A 21347-nucleotide genomic window follows, 5' to 3' on the forward strand; every position below is an offset into this window, starting at 1 on the left:
GGCGAGTAGCATTAAAGTCGGTTCCAATAGTAACTTGAATACTCTCGACAACTTGAACGTCGGATGATTAGCAATGGATAGGGGTATATTACATGCAATAAACATCTTTGTGTGATCAAAGTTAAAGTCTAACTTGATGTATTCATCATTAACTTGATTTTTTAGATGAATATCCATGCTCTTGATATGAGATGAGGATAATAAGTGCCGTTTAATTCTAGACAGGGGACTAAAGGCACATTTATATCGACAAATCCAACAAGCCGGTAAGTATTTCCAAATTCCTGGGCCTCCATTTTCAGAAATCCAGACAGAAGGCGAATTTATTTTAGGCATTTTATTCAGTTCTCTATCGATTATCAGCATCTAATGTTATATTAATATTGAATAATATAGGAGGGAATGATAACGTTCTTGATAGAAGAAGGCATATACGATTTAAACAATAATGCCATGCGTATGTATTCCTTCCTCCTCGCACGCTTCTCTATTCTTACCAAAATTATCCCCCTTACTTATAGGTAAAACATTTTTATCATACCGACAAAGCAATATTTTGTACAACACTGTATTCACGATGTAAATCTCGACTTTCACTTTGATATTGTCAAGGAAGTTTCATTTGAGAACTAGGTCACAAAATTTTTTAACACAATAATTTGGCGAATATAAAGGGCTCAAATGAGCTGCAGCTGCCTAAAATCGGTTTATTAATTGTCAAGATGGAAGACAAAGTATAGCCGATTTGATTCGCATCCAGCACAACTACAAGACGGTAAAAACAGGACCGTGGACTAGTCGAGAATCTACAAGAACGACCTCTAACTCTCCTACGCCGTCGATGAGGTTCTGCCAGTCAACCAGACTAAGCTCCAAGCCTCCGCGATGATGTGGGGAATGGTGGCATCAGACAAGAAGAGGATGGCCCCATATAGGTTACCGAAAGGACTGAAAATCGTGCCCAAGGAGTACCAGGACGTCCTCAAGGAGGCGGTCTTACCCTGGGTGAAGTCCAACTGCCCAAAAAGAAACTATGTGTTCTAGCAGGACTCCTCCCCGGGGCACAAGGCCAAAATAACGCAGTAATGGGTGGAAGAAAATTTTTCCCATTTCTGGAAACATGATTTGTTTCCTCCTTCCTCACCCGAAAGTAATCCACTCGATTATGATATCTGGGGCTATGTCAAAAGTAGGGTCTGTGCCGTCCCCCATCGCAGTGTTAACACGCTAAGAACTCCACCGATAGGCAGTGAGCGACCAAGTCCGAGGGCCACGTCGGCAAGGTTTGCACAGCCTTCTGTTCCAGGCTTGATGCCATGGTGGAACCAAAGTGTTTCCATATCGAAAATAGCTTTGAAATCAGAGAAAGGGGGATTTCGAATCTAAACTGACAAAAAATTTATGCTGCGTCCTTGTTCTATTACATTAGATCCTATTCTAACGGTTCAAGAATCGCTAAGACTGCTTCAGGTACAACCCTACTCATAATATAAGGAGAAGTGAGGCAACCACAACCCACCTCGAAAGAGCCACCCACAATTCTCTTTCATAGTACAGAAAAAATCATATTTCTCTATTAATACAATTATGCAGCTCTCTTGGAGGAAAATTACTTCCGGCGACATAGCTATTATAATTAAACAATAATTGGGGGAAAAATATACAGCGGCCCTTGCAACACACGAGAGCAGAATTTATTAAATTTTAGTGCCCCAATTGCTTATATTAACGATTAAATGATGAGTCTCAGAATTATTGGTCAGGCCAAGTTTATATGTTCGAGTTAAAGAAAAGTACTATAAACTTTCATGTTGCATAAGAGCTTTTAAAAAGTGCCCCCCCCCTGCTGTCCCACAGCCACAAAATAGGTATCCCAAGCATTCTTCTTTGCTCTATAAGCTCTTTACATCATATTTAAAAAGTAAAAAAAAATGAACTTTTTTCTAAGTACTATTGGAAGCATTTGTTGGTACCTCGACACAACTCATATTTTACAGACGTCTGTGGTCCATAGCTTTAATGTATCCTTCCAAAATTATACGAGTATAACGGGCAGCTAATGTTAACAAGGGTATTATTTATTAAGTCAATAGTGTCCAAACACAAAACTCGACATTGTGTTTTGTTATCAGTTGTATATTATTCTGGGGGTTATTAAAATCAAATTCAATTTTACCCTTCAGCAGTATTGAATTATTTCCCCAAGACAATAATTAATTATTTATTCTCCTACAGTTTCACTTAGTATCCGTTGTTTATTTTTAGCACTTAACAGCAATTTAATTACTTTAGGCACTTTCAATAAAATTTAAGGGTGAGCTCTGATACTTATTTGATTTGATTTGGAGGTCAGTAAAGTGGTTTTGATCGGTTGAGTATCGGAAGAATTTTATTAGGCTACATTGTCTTTTTCTTCAAAATAAGGATTATATCCTTATGTATCCTTTGAGAAAAGGAACATTAATTAAGCTTTTGAAATTCAACAGACTAGCTTTAAAACTTCAGAATCACTCAATAAAGAATAGCGTTTAAAAAATGTCATTTTCAAATGGATATAGAGGTAAAAAAAAAAACCTTTCAAAACTGAAACTTTACAAACATAACTTTTTCATTAAAATAAAACCGAAGATCAAATCTACAGGTAACGCTAAAATAAAAATTTAGAAGAAGTTGACCTTTTTTGTGACCCTGACCTTATATATGATCTTAAAACTGTACTTTATAAGCTTAAAATGTTTGCTTTAAGCATAAAAAGGCTTTACTAGTCGCGGGATTTGAAATTTTTTTTCTTATTACTTTGAAAAAAGATTAAAAAATGCAGTTCATGGGTATTCATGGGTAGAAAAGTAATTTTGGGGGTAGGGAACCCCCCTTCTCTACACTAGTTGTCTGGAAAAAAATCCAGAGTGCTTAAAAGATTCTTTTGCATCAGAAAACACCCCTACTCTGAGGCAGCTGCCTAACTATAGGCGCCTAAATGACTACTTTTTTTATGTTGATTTTTAACACTTATAAATTTAATCTATTTGGTAGGGGGAGTAGTCTAACCATGGAGAAGGATAGAGCACGTAGATTGAAATGAATGAGAGTCTGATAGGCCATAATATTCCGAAATGTAATGCGTTTAACTCTCACGAACACTTTCCTTTGTGTGAATGTGTGTTTGTGAACATTTCTACGTTTTATTCGAGATTAATAAATAGATAAACAAATGAGCCTTGATATGTGGTACGTCAGCATTAAAAACAATCTTGAATAAAAGTGAAGAAAAGGAGATAAATCCCAATATTATTTTTTATTTCAAATATATGTACATATTTGAGTCAAACAAATGCTTTGTATTCAAATTTCTAAGATACTTTGACTATTTCTGATAGAAATTGAGGATAATTCGTCGAAGAATAAAAAATATGTAATCCAAACATAATTATGTGAAAAACATTTCCAGCTTGCTTTTGTGTTGAGGGGCACATATCACATATTATATAATTATTAGTGACGGGACCATTAAAAATAAATCCCGATAGCCACTCTGTAATATTTTAAATAATATTGAAAAAATACCATTTTACTAACAGGAATGTCCATAGGACAGTATTAGGGAGAGGAATTTATAATATCTTTCAAATACACAATTTGATATTGATTTTTTTTTTTTTTAAATCCACAACTTTAAACCTAAAAAAATAATTCAGGATTATATATAGATATAAATATATATATATATATATATTTTTTTTTTTTTTTGGGAGGGGTCTTGGTTTTTTTAATCTTTTCTTAAAAAAAATTGTAAAATCTGTTTATATAACAAAAATTCAAAAATTAATTTTTTTCGACAAAATATTCTATAATCCAAAGGTATTCACAAAAAAAAATTTTTTGGAAACAAATTCTAGAAATGAAATTCCAAAAATACAGAACTATTAACAAAAAATTAAGTTTTTTATTAAAAATATTTCCAAAATCCTTTACTTTTTAGAAAAAATTAATTTTTTCAAAAAAGAAAAATCAAAAATACACCGTTGCTCACAAAAAATATTTTTTTTGTGAAAAAAAAAAATTCAAATATCCACTGAAAAATAATTTTTTTGCCAAAAAATTCAAATATTAATTTTTTCCAAAAACAATTCAAAAATATACAATTATTAACAAAAAAACTTTTGCAAAATCCTTTACTTTTCACAAAAAATTAATTTTTTCGGAAAAAAGATTCAAAAATCTACCACTGTGTTCCTCTATGTGATAATGATAATCATTATTCAGAGAGTTGTATTATTTTGTTGCAATACGGCGTCCCTCTCTGTTGCCTTTTTTAAAACTAATATAAGGAAACAATGTTCATCTCCTATTGCAATATTATCATCCAAAGTACTCTAAATCCTTCATTTAAAATTATTCATCTCATTTTGTTAGTTGCAACTTGATCAATTTGCTTATAAAATGTTACAACCTGTAAACAACATTTAAAGGAGGAAAAATAGGAGACAAAACGGCTTCAAGGCCACAGTCAATTTATATTTAGTGATTCGCTATTCTCATCGTCTCATCTAATATCTTTCTAAAGAGAGAATACAAAATAAGATTTTGAATGACTAATTATGAAAACTACAATGTAATTCTTAGAAATGAGGAACAGGGGAAGGAAGGAAAAGCTGTTTCTCTGTCACTGATATTAATATAATCATCATTTTATCCCCATTTTACACTTACACGTCTTCTATTACTCGTATATGGGTACATACTTTGATACGTATTTGGAAAGCAGGAGCGAGGGAATTTATAATAAATCTCTCTGACTTTCACAAGTTCTTTTCACATTTTCCTTATGTTTGTAAAAGTGAAAGATATACGTCATTTTATCCGCAATATTTCCCCGGCTCGATGATTTTTGGGATTTTTCTGCTATACTTCTGTATGTATGGCCCTAGCCCAACAACAAAACAACGTTTGTCCCACCTAGAATTAAGAAGCAGCCTAGGCAGTTGGTGTGTTAATACCTATAACACACCGACCGCTTTCATTCCCTGAGAGAGTGGGAAAAGCTTCCTGCAAGAAAAATTTGCCAAGATTCGGCCTTTATGTATGCATCTATATCTTCATATATCATTAAATACGTACGTATATACATCCACCTATAAATGAATAATCTTGAACTTTGTTCAAGAAAGGAGTGAAGAAAAAAATAGATATTTTTTTTTTTTTTTTTTTTTTTACTATTTCCTGATAGTGCATGTTTAAAACTTGTGATGACGAGATGCTGAACAGCAAATACTTCAGTGCTCTAACATGTTCTAAGTAATTTGTTTGTTTTTACTGAAAGAAAAAATCGCATAAGTTTACATACATATTCCCCATATCACTCTCACGTGGAATACTATACAATACCATAACAATGGAGACCTCTCCCTACGTCTTCCGTCCAATAACGGACTCTCCAGACATTGTTCTCCGAAATAGTGTCACGTCCCCAGTGCGACAAACCAAACTCTACGGATGTTGGAGAAACAATCCCGAGATCCGTTCTAATAGTCGACATTCGACAACGAGCCGACCCGGAAGTTCGGCCACGAATTCTAGACCTCCTTCTTCAAACATCTACTATCCCATATGTAGTAGTCACAATAACAGCTCCAGCACACTTTACTGTAAAAGCTCCAATAACTCCCTTACTGACGTCATCGTCTCACGGAACTTTCAGCAGTTGAGTGTTTCGAATCGAAGAGCTGCCTTTAAAGGTTTCGAAAGTGAGGATTAGTAAAGCGTTTTCGGTATGAAAATCATTGCATTTAAAAAAAAAGCTCTTTCTTTTGTAATATTTGCTTACCCCCCTCCTAACCAAATACCTATGACTGACATTATTGGTGTTTTTTTAAAGATTTATATTCAATTGTATTGAATTGAGGCTCACAAATACTTTCCTTAATTAAAGTAGCATACGTATATCCTTACTAAGGAACGAGGAAATAAAATATGAGTGTAAAGTTTAACGGAAAATTATGAATACACCACGTATATGACGAAGTGCTTGTAGCTGTCGGATATTTTTATGGAATTTTATAAATACATAATATAAAATATATGTACTTAAATAGCAAGGTTATTTTGTTCATAAGTCTTGGATCTCATAGTTTGAAAGCAAAAGACATTACATAATGTGTATATATGTGTGAACGTCACATATATGTTGCATCAATATTAAAACAATCTTGAACAAAAATCGAGAAAATCTCAATGTATTTTCTTACTAGATAAATATATACATAGAGCCCAATATTTCATAGGCATATATGAGTCAATTCTACTCTTTGCATTCAAATTTGTAGGATGAGTTAAGTTATAATGTCGATCCTCTATATGATTTGCGCCAATATGGCCTTTGAAATCAAATCTATCAATTTTTTGTTCTTTTATTGTGACAATTAATGTTGACTACTTCAAGTGCAATTTGTGATAGATCCAAATGCTTAATAAGAATCATTTGTTGATAAACAATGTGGATTTCATTTGGTTAAGAATACAAATGAAATCCACGTTTAATTTTGAGAAAAATCATTCTAGCTTGCTTTCGTGTTGAGGGACCACATATATTATTATACTTCTGTGTAGTTAATTAGTTTTAATGGTCTTTTTTTTAAAATAATACATCATTTGATATATAATGTAAAATGATGAAACATTTATTTGCATCATATTTTTGGACAGCAGCATTTCCTTAATGACGTAATACGGGTAGAGCAAGGAATGAAATACAGTTAGCCTTGACCTGCCATGATTTTCATCCCTTCTTTTCCCTTCCCCGATACTCCGTATTAGTTCAAAAAGGGTCATCCTTTGACGGAAAGAGACGAAGACCACAAAACTCCCTTGATTCAGAAAACACGGGAAGTTCTCTGGATCTGAAATCCGAGGATCGGAGTGTTGTAAGCCCTGTGGAAGTAGCCAAACGGGAACTGAATGAGCTTCTTCGAATTCAGCGTGAGGGAGGGGGGAACTCTGTTCAAAAGTCCACGTCCCTTCCCTCTTTCCCAGAGAGCTTCAATGGATTTTTGGGGAAGAGCTCTGAGAGGAACATTGATGAGCAATTGGATGAGGAGATTAAAATGATTGTGGCAAAGGCTGAGAGATGTAAGGAAGTAGAAGAGGAGTTGGAGTTGGAGCTACCGCAGAGGGTTCAACGACATCAGACCCCTAAACAAGGTATACAAATACGTTATCCTATTTCTATTTTTTATTATTAATATTTTGGCTTGGGCTAGTCACTAACTCGATCATGTTTGTTTCATCAAATTACAAATATATGTATGTATGTATGTGTTTTAATAAATACTAGGTCCATGCTGGGGGCATTTATCCAGAAAATTGATTTTCATGGCACGTGGAGGTACTTACTTACTTACTTACATATTATGTAGAGTGTACAAAAAATAAACAAACAAATTCGTGATGTTTAAAAAAAATATATGTAAATAATTCATTCAACTAATAGCGGCAATAAAATTCAAACCGTTAGAGTTATATTAATCACCCCCAAATAACTACTCCCTCTTGCCATTATGAAACGACATTATACTAATAAGTTCAGTTGGTGAAAAGTCCTCATACCTAGGGTTATGTCGGTTCATATTATGTGCCGTTGAGTCAAAGTTCACTCTTACATATCAGTCCTTAAAACTTATATATTTCTAGGGGGAGACCACAGGGAGTGGGCTGGAAGGGCTGTAGCCCCCTCCCAAACTAAAGATTTTTTCCTGTTTTTACTAGAAAATTTAATATTTGAAATATTATTTAATTTTTCAAAACTTTTACAAATTCTTAGTCATTTTTTGTGAACATTAGTCGATTTTTAAATTTTTTTCCCAAAAGATTTAATATTTAAAATTTTTCCCAAAATATATAATTTTTTGATGAACAGCTGTGGGTTTTTTAAATTTTTTTTCAAAAAATTTAATTTATCTATAGACTTTCAAAAAAAAAAAAAACCAAAAAACCAAGTCCTCTACGTACCTTTCCTTAGATTGGACTCGACCAAATAATTTAAGACCAACACAAGACTACTTATACATAGTCAAGTATCAATTCTTTAGTCAGAAGTCCAATCAATTCCTTTGTTATTTACATCATATTTTTCCGTTTGGAAGGTTCTCCAAAGAAATTGGTCGAACTTATCAAATATTTGTTATTACATGTCTTAGCTAACAATTTCAATTAAGTAGCATTACTATGTGGTTAAAAATAATTTTTTTTTAAATTATTAAAGAAAAAAAGTCAAGTTACCTTTATATGTGGGGTCAAATGGGCGTATCAGACTTTTTCGTGTATTACTATAATTTTTGAGTTATTTGAATAACTTATTCCCAATTAAAGACTCTAATTTACATTTTAATACTAATAAAGTTAATTGTGTTAAAGCTTACTGTTTTGTGTAGAAGTCCATTAAAAAAAAGAAAACAATGTCAATTATACCTATAATATGAAGAATATATTTTGTATCTAAAGCCCTACCTCTGCTAATTAGTCGTAGGTATTACTTATAATTGATGAAAACATATGCTATTCATAATCTTAATGTGTCTACAAATTATGATCCAAGACTGAAATATGATCGAGGAGTAGTATCTTACATATATACAACTATTAACAAAACCCCCCATCTGTTTGATAATATATAATTTGCTCTGAATATAATCTACGTAGAGACTCAACAGTTATGTATGATGTATTTCGACTCTCTGGAATTTCGAAATGTTTATGACAACTCCGTAAATTTTATTTTATTATTTTTTTTACTACATGAATCATTAGCATATTTTCCTCTGTGTTTTATACTATCGTTTATCCAAAAAGTGTTAGAAGTCACAAAAAAAGTGTTGTTTAGTAAATTGATCCAAATATTGGTTGGTTAAAGTGTTTTATAGTGTTGTAGTTATAAGTAATGTATACATTGTTCCTTAATGTGTAAAATATGATCTATTAACTTTTTACGTATGCCTATATTTAGAAGGAGTACTTTCTTCAAGGAACATCGTTTTAATGACCTTTAACTTCCTGGATAATTAATTACATATAATATGTAAAAACTCCGTGTGAATTTCTTCATTGGATAAACACCACGTTCTTTTTAAATCCCATCATTTTATTATTCTTTATATACGTGGTATAATCCCTTTTCGTAAAGGATTTCTAATTAGGTTAGTTTGCCAATGTTCTCTTGGAAATATTTTAAGTAAATTTGAGATATTTGTATACGCACTTTAGTTTCCCAGGGGCGTCTGCAGGATTATATGGGACAGGGGAGGCTTTAATTTTTTAAGAAAATAATATCAAAAATTTATTTTTTTGGAAAAATGTCAAATATTAGATTTTTTTGGAAACACGATCTAAAAATCCAAAGCTATTCTCATAAAATTAGATTTTTGAAAAAATTTACAACTATTCTTATACAATTAAATTTTTTAGAAAACATCTTAAAAATCCACAGCTGTTCACAAACAATTTGAAAAATTAAATTTTTAAAACTAAATTTTCTATTAAAAAGGAAACATGCTTTAATTGTGGTGGGGGCCACATCCCCAGCAGCCTACCCTCTGCGGACGCCCCTGTTTCCCTATCTCAGTGTTTTTCCTTTAATTTATCTCTTTAGGTCATGTCTAACTATGAACCTTTGTAACTGTAGACTGACCCCGTAAAATACCTCCAAATCCGGGATTTGAACAATTATTTGTAATGTACATATGTGCAAGTCAACACAAAAACAAGCTAGGATGATGTTTTCAAAATTAACTATGGATAACATTTATATTCTTTAACGACGAACTATCCTCAATTGGTATAAACAAATTATTTTCATCTGCCCTCCAAAGGAGAACAAACTCCACTGAAATGAGGTAAAAATCATTTATACAATAAAAGAATGATAAATTGTTGGATTTTATTGGTAAATTAATTAAATATGTACTTAAATTCTAGAGTATCTTAACTCATTCCACAAATTTGAGTTAGTTCAAAGTCTATAATTTTTTGACGCAAACATGTCTATACAATATTGTTAAGTATGTGCATGTATATGAAGTAAGAAATTAAAATTGGATTGTCTCCTTTTCTTGATTTGTGTTCAAGATTTGTTTTATGCTGACACACCTAATATGCACATAACTTGTTTAATTGTCATTTGAAATGAGAGAGAAGAAAGACGGGATCGCTCTCTTACGACTTTCTAAATTACTTAGTTTTTGCCAAAAAAATATGAACATACCGCGCAATGATTGTCATGCTCGTATTCCATTGAGACCGAAGGAACGATATTTTTGCAGTAAGGCATTGGATACCTTTAATATACATACATAGTGTGACAAATAGTTTTATTTTTTGATCAAAAGAAATGGAGTAACTCACATTTCTAAAAGACATCTACCTACACCATACATACATGGGTTGAATTTCTTGATCAATATGAATATTTTGTGAGTGAGCCCGATATGCGAGTCCTGATTCTAGCATTATTCCTAAGTACAATCCTTCCTGGGAGAGTGAGTGGGCAGGAAGGACTTGATGTTGCGGACGAAAATTCCCAGGATGGTGGCAATGACGATCTCCTCCGAGATCAGGATCCAAATATCTTAAATCCCCAAAACAAGCAAGGCTATGGCCGAGACATCCCCTATCAAGTCATAGAGACAAAACCCCTAAAAGTGACTAAAAAGGAAGATAAAAAAACAATAGCAGAGCAAACCATTCAGGCCATTCTTCAATTTGGGGTTTTGGTGAGTGAGCTATTTCTGTTCCTTTCTTTGTTTTTTTATTGGTCACATAGAACTGTGATTTCGTATCTACCTAGTGAATTCTCCCTCTCTCATCTTAAAACATAGGTGGCAGTTGCTTTCATGGTGGGACTTCTATTCATGCTCAATATTGGAGTAGAGTTGGCCTATGAGCGAATCAAGGAAAGTGTATCAACCCTCTGTTGCCCAAAAAGAACCATCATTATCCAAGAACCTGATCCGGCGCAACTGGTGGGTACTTTCAAAAGGTACAAATGAGAAGGCTCGACCAATACCTATATATATATAAACATATCAATTCCATAGGTTAAAAAATAGTTTATCATATAATAATTGTTGATGTTTTTATTATTCAGAATAAAGTTTCGAATTACTTCTGTTCTTCTCACACTTCTTTGAAATTATTGGAAATCTCACGCATCGATTATTTCAAATCATTTTGTTTTTTTCGTACTTTATGTAACATGTTTACATATATATATATATATATAGGACAATCGTTATATTCATAGAAATTGGGCATTTTGTTTTGTTTCTGTACACCTTGAGCTGGTCCAAAACTTTGGGGATCACGAATGTCTCTTTCTGAGCTAATTCTTACAATGAGGTTGACGTGGGCTGCTGGAAAGTAAATATACACTCAGGAGTTTATGATGCAACTCCAAGCTTTGAAATTGTTCGATACAACCTCGAGCTGCTCTAAGAATTAAGAGGAGTGTCCTAATTTACATGCAACACTCAGTATTACGTACATAACTATATGATGGAAAATAATCTTCCTCAGACATAGAAAACAGGTGCAGACTCTGGATGAAGAAAACTTTAAATTCACACCATAAATCATATTGCATACTAGTCAATGTGTACTTTTTAGTTCTTTCTTCTCTGGCAATGAAGAAGATGTAGTGTACATAAGTAATAAGTAAGTGTAAGGGGGAAGAAGGTTTAAAATTATGGAGACCCATAAATTTATGGCACTTTTTGACAAGAAAAAATAATAGTTATTACTACTGTAGGTAGTCAAATTAATTGTGTCTTTTCTCTTTTTTTTTTTTTTTTTTTTTTTCATTGGTTTCTCCAATGAAACAACATGTGATTTCCAACGAGGAACATTCTTCCTACATAGAAAGCAGCAAATAGTTCATCCTCGCAAACATTATTTAAAAAGATGTAGAAATATTCGTTAATACTCAATATTTGCAAGACTCCCGTCGGACTACTTATTTGCTGTAAGAAGCTCCTCACAAACAAAACTTTGGAGCAAGCCGTTGTTGATACTTTAAAATGCCACGTGTTTCGTTTTACTTCTTTTTTCTCCCTTTCTACGGCAGGGGACTTTTCAGCTACTTCTACATCATCTTCTTCTTCTACTTTTTATTATTATTATTCCTTACAAACATTACAAAAAATAATAACAAAAATCAAAGCCTAATTTATATCCTTTGAATATGTATAGACTGTACTTAACTCCTGAATGTCAAGCGACTTGAGAAGACTATAATAAATTGCAGTTACGTACGAACTATTATTATAAGGGTTGAAAGGTCGAACGAATTTTGTTGCAAGGTCCGGAAAATTAACCCTTATTCCTTCAATATGTGTACATTATTATTAGTATGTTCCGTTTTGGGTTACTATAAAATTATTTTCTGCTATGGACAATAAATAAACTGACTTTGGCAAGCCCGTTTTCAGCATTGTACAGATCATTTTGATTTGAAAAAATGGGTTTTTAACGGATAAACATTATAATGATAATAATAAAAAAAAGTTATAGCATCATCATATTTGGAACAGTACAAAACAAGTTCGACTCAAAAGTACCATTTGTAAATACCGCCAACGAGGTGTTTTTGGCCTCTTTTTGTTTGTTAGACACCAGTATTCAGGGGTGTCTGCAGGGGGAGGGCTGGAGCACCCCATCCCCCAGTTAAAGATTTTTTTAAATTTTTACAAGAAAATGTAAAATTTAAACTTTTTTTTTAAATTAATATTTAAAATTTAATTAAATTTTCCAAAAAAAAAAAATTACAAATAATTTTCTTGGCTGTGAATAGTCATGAGTTTTTGAGTTTTCTCTCCGAAAAATTTAATATTTGATTTTTTTTTTTCAAAATATTTTATATTTGAAATTAAATTCTAGAATTTTTTATGCCAAAAATTAAATTTTTTTATGAGCAGCTATGAATTTTTGAATTTTTTTTTTCCAAATAAATTTATTTTTTGTGAAAAGCTGTGGATTTTTGAAATTTTTTTCCAAAAAATCCAAAACCAAGCCCCCCAAAAAAAAAAAAAAATATATATATATATGTATATTATCTTGTGGAAGCCCCTAGTATCACAGAAAAAATTAAAGATATATCTTGCTCAAACGTTGTACGAAGATTATATATAGTCAGAGTAAAAGGCCATTAAACTTTGAGAGGTAAAGGTCAAAGTAACACAAAACGTTAATTAAAAATGCATCATCATCTACCATAACTTTGGATCAAATTGAATTACATAACTCAATTTCATTTTAGGCGGAGGTTTTGTACTCTATCGAGTATCCATTCTAGCTTCAAATTGATATGGCCTGAGAGGCCATAAACTTTGTGTAGTTTTTTATATGGTTACCACCAGAAAAGGTGTTTGTGGATGGAAAAGAGAATAGAAAACCAAGTACATGATATTCTTCAATGTACTTTACTTGAGGTGGAATGTCATTGTTTAAAAAATTACATATTTTTTGATATTTTGTTTTTTATCAATAAACTGCTTCATTTCTTATGCTATGAGATAATGAATATACAGTGCAGAACGACGTTACATCTACATATTGCTACTTACTGTTTATTGCCCTTATTCTCTCATTAGAAGGAAATCATACATATATTTCCTTAGTCGTTACGTGTACATGCCTATCGTATACTGTCATGACTTTTCTTACTTATTCGACTGTCTTAAATTTTTGTATAAACAAATTTGTGAATTATAACACACAAAAGAAAGGCTGCTTTTGTTCTGACCGATATTAGGGGGCTACAGCCTATCTATTGTCGAACATGTCCTTAGTTACGTAACTAAAAATGATAGCTATGTGTCTACGGACGTACATATATTAATTTGTAGATTCCACATAGACAGTTCAAGAAATTGATCTACTTTTAACACGTTTCCCAACTCTGAAAAACATAAGGTTTTTCAAAATATATCACTTTTCTAAATGATTGAACAAACTCAGGTTCAAAGGGATCAGGAATCTGAGTCCATCATCCTCTTTACCTTACTTCATAGCAGAGCTGTATCTAGTAATCGACTATGTACTTGGACTTGAAACATTTTTTCGTGGGCTTGGATTTATCTCAGACTCAGAACCATGTCTATTATGAAGACTAAGGCTCAAATACATCATTTTATTACAACATTTATTACATCAAAATGATGTTGAATAATTTATGGATATAAGCAAATTCATATGTCACTAAATCCTTTACCACCAAAAACTTGTAGGAGTAGGAATATTGGGTGGAAGGGATTACTTTTTATTTTTTATACATTATCTTAATATTAAAAAGCCTGAATTAACTATTATTTAAGGAATTGCTAACTGTGAGGCTGTAGAAGGGTTTAAATATGGTTATAAGAAAACATGTCTTCTTAAAAATCTCCGTACAAAAAGGTACATTCGCCACAAAACTAAAGTTTTGAAAAAAACTGCAATTACATTTTTCATAATATAAATTGTCCTGGCGTAGACAAGCGGTTCCTAAACAGGACTCTGTGAGGTTTTTTAGTTTTTCAAAAATATGTTTCAAAAAATCATAAAAAAAAGTTATAAAATTCGGTTTTAATAAAATAAAATATATATTCCTTTGCCAAGAAAATGTAACATTTGTGCAAAATTCAGAGGTGACCGCCCTTGAATAATAAACTTTTGAATATAATTGTAAATATCTCTACATTTCCTGACGTTTTTACTTTTAAACATAAATAAAACATAGGATAAACACAAAAATTTATCAAGGAGTGAGAAGAGGTGTTCATTTTGTTGCTACAGTACTTTTTAATACCAAAAAATATTGAATAATCTCATTCATGTAAAGAAGGATTTAATAGCCAAACTACAAAAACTACTCATTCAGTATAATTTATTTGTGCTCAGAGAGTGAGACGGTATTATAACTTTATCTTATTGAAAAAAAATTGACAAATCTATTCCCCCCCCCCCTAATTATTTAAAAAAGGAGACAATATTAAGAACAAAAGTGAAAAATATTTGTCACAGCAAAGTTTAATAATAAACGGAACATGATGTGAAGGTGCGATAAATCAAACTGAAACATTGATTTGTAAAATCCACCCTAAACAACATTTCTACTCTCGTTGTAACGCCCAAGCCTTTGGTTATCTTATTAATACGCTATGGGATAATAAGTTTTGAAAAACACGGATTTAATGGCATAGAGACACAAAGTTATGAAAAAAGTCATGCTTAGAAGAGTTGTGACGAATTTTTTTGTATGAGGATTCTTCTTTAGGACTTTTTTTTTTTTTTTTTTTTGATAAATCTTTGATAATTTTGTTTTTTTTATAAATGAAATTTTTGTAAAGTGATAAAAGACAGAATTTGACAAAAAAAAAATTGAAATTTTTTTGGAAGAGACTTGAGCAAATTTTTTAAATAAAGAAAAGAAAATTCAAATCTATTGCTGCAACAAAAAATAACACATATTCTTTTCGACAAATTTGAGAACCATTTTAAAGGCTACTACTCACAGTATGTAGACTCATTTATTATTTAAATGTGTTATATTATCTTATCTAGAGTATTATTGCATGTTCATCATTGTTGCAAATTCAGCGCGATGGTGCAAAATATATTTAGTAAGAAGAAAGTATCGTATTTCAGATTCATATTATTAATATTTTTATAATCTATCACTGTTATTTGTGTCTTACTACTGCATGCATATTTTACGATAAATAATCAATAACAGATGTTATGTATTCGGATGCAGTGATTTGAAGTAACACGTTACTTTGTTATATATGAATAAAGTGTAACTCTACCGTGTAACGAGTAATATTATTATATAATTCTATATATATATATACTTTTATTAAGAATTAATCAAAACCTTCAGCATAATAAATATATATTTATGTCATTTCTACATATAATTATCAAAAACAAGGCATTACAATTGCAATTTCTTGGCGGATTTTGAACAACGTAGAGAAACCAATCATTGTCAATAAAATCACATTTCAATATTTATAAACAACACATATCGAAAAAAAACTTATGGGTTTTTTTAATAGATGTTAATGTAATTTTGATGAACTTATATTTTAGTTTTTCAGAGAATTATCACATAATTTGAGGGTGTTTGAGCTATTATAAATCATAAATTTATAAAAATAATAATGAAGGTATATAAATTAAAGTTACATTGGCTTCTAAAGTAAGAAGTAAGTAATATAACTAAATAATTATTATGCAGGGTTGGGTAGATATACCTTATTTTCTAATATATTCCTAGAAAAATATTATTTTTCTAGCAAATAAATTATATCGATATTAATTTGCTAAAGAAGTAATAAGTAATTTAAGGAAATTACTTTTTAATTGATTAAAACTTATTAAATATTACGTCAATGAACATGGCATTACTTAAGGATTGAATACTATGTTTTATTTCGATAAGAAGATGAGCAATAATCCCACTGTCACTATGTAATTTATTGGAGCTCTAAGTTTATTTCTAATATAAAATAAAAGTCTTGAGGTAGCCAGTCTTTAAAATAAAATAAAAACTTAAGTTAAAAAATAAATAGCTTGATTTGTTTTATTATTTATAAAAATACTAAATTAAAAATTGTCTGCAAACTAAAGAAGTTTGGAAGTTTGGTGAAGAGTAAGGTAAGATTGTAAGTTCAACGATGCAAAGTGAAAAACTACTGCTTCATGCTTCAATATATTTAATGCATTAAAAGAATGTTTTTTTCTAGGTTTATTCAGAGGAATAAAAAAGGGATAATAGAAAAAATGTAGTAAAAATTAGTTTTTGAAAGATAAGACAATATATTAATTGACCTAATCATTGTTCAATCCCCAAATTGATTGTGGCCTTGCTTATCTCTTGAGGGAAGATGTCGGAAAAATAAGTAATATAAAGTTAAGTAATGAAATAAGTCTGGTTACAAGTAATAAGGAATGTAACTAAATTACTTTTCCATGGAGTAATAAGTAAAATTACCCAAAACTGCTCATATGTAATGGATAAATGATCAGGGGCACCTGCAGGGAGTGGACTGGAGGGATGTAGCACCCTCCAGTCCACTCCCTCTGATTAAGGATTCTTTGCTTTTTAATAGGAAACTTACTATTTGAAATTTAATTTATATTTTTCAATTAAATTTTTTCAAAAAATTTCCTCAAAATATATATATATATAATCCTGGAGACGCCCCTGATGATTAGAACACTTAGTAAAGTGATATGTTCCTACACGGCTGGAGTACATAGATACATTTTGAAGATTGCGTCATTTAACGTCAACACTGGCTAATCTGCAAATCTTGTTTGCAGATTATATTTATGTTTGTAGACAAGCATAGATGATGCAGTGTTAAGAAAGGAAGATTGCTATTGGCTGAGAGACCCTTTTGTTTTGATTACCTATCCCCCTCCTTTTATTGCGTCTTAAGGTAATCATGAACATCATCATATAAGGTTTGATGTAGATTTGTAAGAATTTCTATTGAAAGGTGCGAATGTGTCACTGTCATTCATCATTTTTAACGACTTTTTAATCATCTTTATCAATAATAACAATAATAAAGAACTAGCATCTTAGCACTCTGATAAATACGAGAGAGAGAGAGAGCACGACAAATTGCCTTGATATGATAATAATAATAATATAGCGTATATAGGGTGCTTCTCGACTAAGAAGCAGAAGCTTACTTAGTCCTACGCTCGCCCTCATCTTCAAACTCAAGATTCCCCCATCCCTTATAGCTCCTCCTCCTTCTTCTTCTTTACAGATCCCCCTCCTATAACCATTGGAGAAATGGGGGAAATTCTATAATACATGTCCTCGTAGGTAAAAGCTCCTCCTCTATCAATTTTCTTATTCAAAATTATTATACACATACATACTCGTACATACATAGGTTGTTTGAGCCACAAATATTTTTATAATCCAACTGGGTATTGAAATGAATTCAGTACACTTTTGAAATCCAACTTGTTCAGTCCTCTGAATCATTCCTTCCTCACCCTCTTATATATTATAGACTCACATCGTCCCAAAGACACTTCCAAAATGCATCTTGAGGCATTAATGCAATTGCCTTATTTGAATGACGCCGTGCCCCCTGGTGATCAAAACGCATCCATATCCCCATTATGCTCTCCACATATCATTGAGACATCGCAACATCCATCCTCCAAATTTCAATTCCCTGCTATGCATCCCAAAGAGGAAGAATGGTCGCAAGACTTTATCCAGTATTTCCCTCCATCATCCAACATGGACACTCTTCCATCACAACTCATCATTGCAAACGCACCCTCCACCACGAATGGCTCCACACATTCTCACCACAACCACCACCACTCATCCAACTCCTCTTCCATGCAACAACAACAAATTCACCATGCACAACAACAGCATATACCACTCCAGAGATCTCAGCCCCAGGAAATCATGAACACCTTCGATGAAGCCTTTTTCAATGCTTTCACGGATGGTCTCCAAAGCAACTTTGATCAATATCCTCTTGACTCTTTCCCAAGTCCTCCACGCTCTGGATACAGCTCTCCGGCCATTGCCATAAATCCAACATCCACTTCCTCCAACGGCAATGACTACATCCATTCCTCATCCTCCTTTGATCCCTACTTCCTTCCAGTTCCAGAGGATCCCCAAGAACCTCAAGAATCTGCCTATGAGTACTATCCCCTTACTAAGTCAGATCCACATATGGGAAGAATGATGAGTGATCATCCACCAGAGATCCTCGAGGAAATGACAGACTCTCTTGGATCTCAACTTCCAGGATCCCCAGACTCCACCATTAAAGAGGAACTTCTTGAGCCCATTGCAAGTCAAGAAGACTCAGGAGTATACACCTGCTACTGGATTGACTGTGGGGAAGAGTTTGAGAATCAAGAGCGGCTTGTGGATCATGTTAACGGTATACATATGGAAACCAAAAAAGGATGCGAGGAACTCCCTTGTCTCTGGAAGGTAATTTCTTCTTTATTCCTTCATATTAATATCTTCAAGGTAATTAATAATTGAATCATTTCCATTCCAGGACTGTCCTCGACAATTAAAGCCCTTCAATGCCAAATATAAACTCCTTACTCACATGAGAGTTCATACCCGTGAAAAACCTTATAAATGCAATGTAAGTATCTAATAGTAACCAGTAGCATCACTAATCATATGATGTACATATTATTATACGCATACTTGCTTAATAAAAACATATGTTTCAGTGGTTCTTCTTCAAATATGTATGTACTGATATTTGATATCCTTCCACAAAGCAATAAATATTTCTTTTTTTGAAAAAAAAAAAAGAAAAAAATAGGGTAAAAAATAAAAACAGTTTGTCATTATATACATATAATATATTAATTATTCTTAAGAAAAAGTGTTAGAAATTATAGGTGACAAAAATCATTCACTTTTTTAGCGGGTCATTGCCAGAGAGAGAAAGGGTTATTACTCTACTCCAGTAAACAACACCCTCGCACTACAAGAAAAGCTACTTATATTTTAATAAATACATTACATTTGTATCACCATATATATATATATATATATATGTTTATCTTAAATGTAGAATTAATTACTCAAATCCACTCCTATTACAACATTCCTTCACTTTTTTATATATATATAATTTTTTTTTTTTTCGTCCAAGCTTTAAAAGCACACTACTACAACTGCTTATACTTTATCAAATTGACGGTGTTTATAGTATTTTGTATGTACATATGTTTCTATTTGCAATGTCTAAGATATTCAATTACATGGTTGATGCTAATTTGAGGTGTTTTTTTTTTATCTCTATAGTTTGAAAATTGCGATAGAGCTTTCGCGCGATTGGAGAACAAAAAAATCCACTTCCGATCCCATACGGGCCAAAAACCCTTTAACTGCAAATACTCCAAAGAATTTAACTGCACCAAAAAGTTTTCCAATTCTTCGGATCGTGCCAAACATGAGCAAACACACAAGGACCCTGTAAGTTTTGCATATTTTATTAATTATATCTTATAACTATTCTTATTGAATGTTACATCTATCTATATAGAAGCCCTACCGCTGTGAAGTTGTTGGATGCTGTAAGCGCTACACGGATCCAAGTTCCCTTCGTAAGCACGTAAAGAGTCACAGCCAGGAAGAACAAGTTCAATATCGCAAAGCAAAGGATCTCGCCAATGCTGCAAAACGAACAGCAAGCCCCTCTAATAAATCCATGGGTGGAGTTATCCTTCCTTCACAAAGTCCCATCTCTTGGAATACTCCCACAAGTGGGAGCAGTTTGCCCACAGAGTCTATATTCATGGACTCCAAGGTCTTTCAGCAGCAACAACAACAATCCATGAATCAACAAGCCTCCTCTCCTTCATCAGAAATGATATTCCCCAAGTTCACCTCCGAAATGAACCCATCCACGCTCAATAACACAACCCCTGAATCCATTTTATCTTCAGATGCCATCATGTACACTACCACAACCTCCGTTGCTCAAAATATTCGGAGACAGGACTCTATGATGGAGGAAGACATCAAATGTCATTCCTTTGATCCCCTATCTTTCCGCTATGATAATCAAGGTAAGGGCATTTATTATCTCTTGTTGAGCTTTTTAGAGAACTCTCAATACAATTAATATTATTTTATTTTCATTATTTCTAGTAGTGGACTGCGGTAGTTATGATCTCCATTCTCAAAATTGGTGCTCTTGAAGAATCCTGCCCCCATCTTTCTTCTTCTTTATCTCTCATTGTGAACACACACACACATATATATATATATATATAGTAAAAAATAGATACCTCCTCATCTAGGATGAATCCACTCAGCTCAACCAAAAAATACTCAATTCCAGATTCCTCTTTCAATGACCAAAAATAACTAATAATAATTTTGATTACCTAAAAAAAAATATATATATATTTAGTGGCATTTATGTATAGGCACGCAACTGTGACGTATTTGTGGCTTATTATATTCTCATGGTGACGTATATGATGAATATGGCTTTGATCGCTGGACGAAAACGACAACGACGACGTAGATTTTTTATATCATTATAACTTTTTACCGACTTAATCAAATTTTATATTTAAAAAATCGAATCAATGATGACGCAAATGTACAAATCCTTAGAAATATATGAATACAGATATTTACTTCAACTATGAATTTTGTATCTTCAATTACTTCTAGGTATATTTATTAGGTAAAGAAAAAAAAACTATTTTTTTTATTATTCATTATTCTTGATATATTAATTATGCGTATATAATACACACCTATCGACTCTATCTACTGATGT

General features: G+C 32.3%; 1 protein-coding gene and 1 long non-coding RNA gene across 3 annotated transcripts; both read left to right on the forward strand.

Annotated features, from left to right (window-relative positions):
• The first annotated feature begins 4825 nt into the window (after positions 1-4825).
• Positions 4826-21214, forward strand: LOC121117061 (uncharacterized). Of its 2 annotated transcripts, none has more exons than XM_040711359.2 (7): positions 4826-5744; positions 6814-7197; positions 18063-19018; positions 19089-19181; positions 19856-20026; positions 20097-20622; positions 20705-21214. In XM_040711359.2, exons 1-7 carry the CDS (start codon positions 5393-5395, stop codon positions 20752-20754), a joined length of 2532 nt encoding a protein of 843 aa, XP_040567293.1. In that variant the 5' UTR covers positions 4826-5392; the 3' UTR covers positions 20755-21214. The 2 variants fall into 2 exon arrangements, with proteins under 2 accessions (XP_040567293.1, XP_040567294.1); XM_040711360.2 differs by having other exon boundaries at positions 5099-5744; positions 20708-21214.
• LOC121117062 (uncharacterized) lies at positions 10307-11168 on the forward strand. The gene is made up of 2 exons (XR_011780031.1): positions 10307-10760; positions 10866-11168. It is a non-coding gene; the product is annotated as an uncharacterized lncRNA (long non-coding RNA).
• Positions 21215-21347: the final 133 nt, after the last annotated feature.

This window comes from Lepeophtheirus salmonis, chromosome 5 (assembly GCF_016086655.4).
Source record: "Lepeophtheirus salmonis chromosome 5, UVic_Lsal_1.4, whole genome shotgun sequence".
NCBI classification, from domain to species: domain Eukaryota; kingdom Metazoa; phylum Arthropoda; class Copepoda; order Siphonostomatoida; family Caligidae; genus Lepeophtheirus; species Lepeophtheirus salmonis.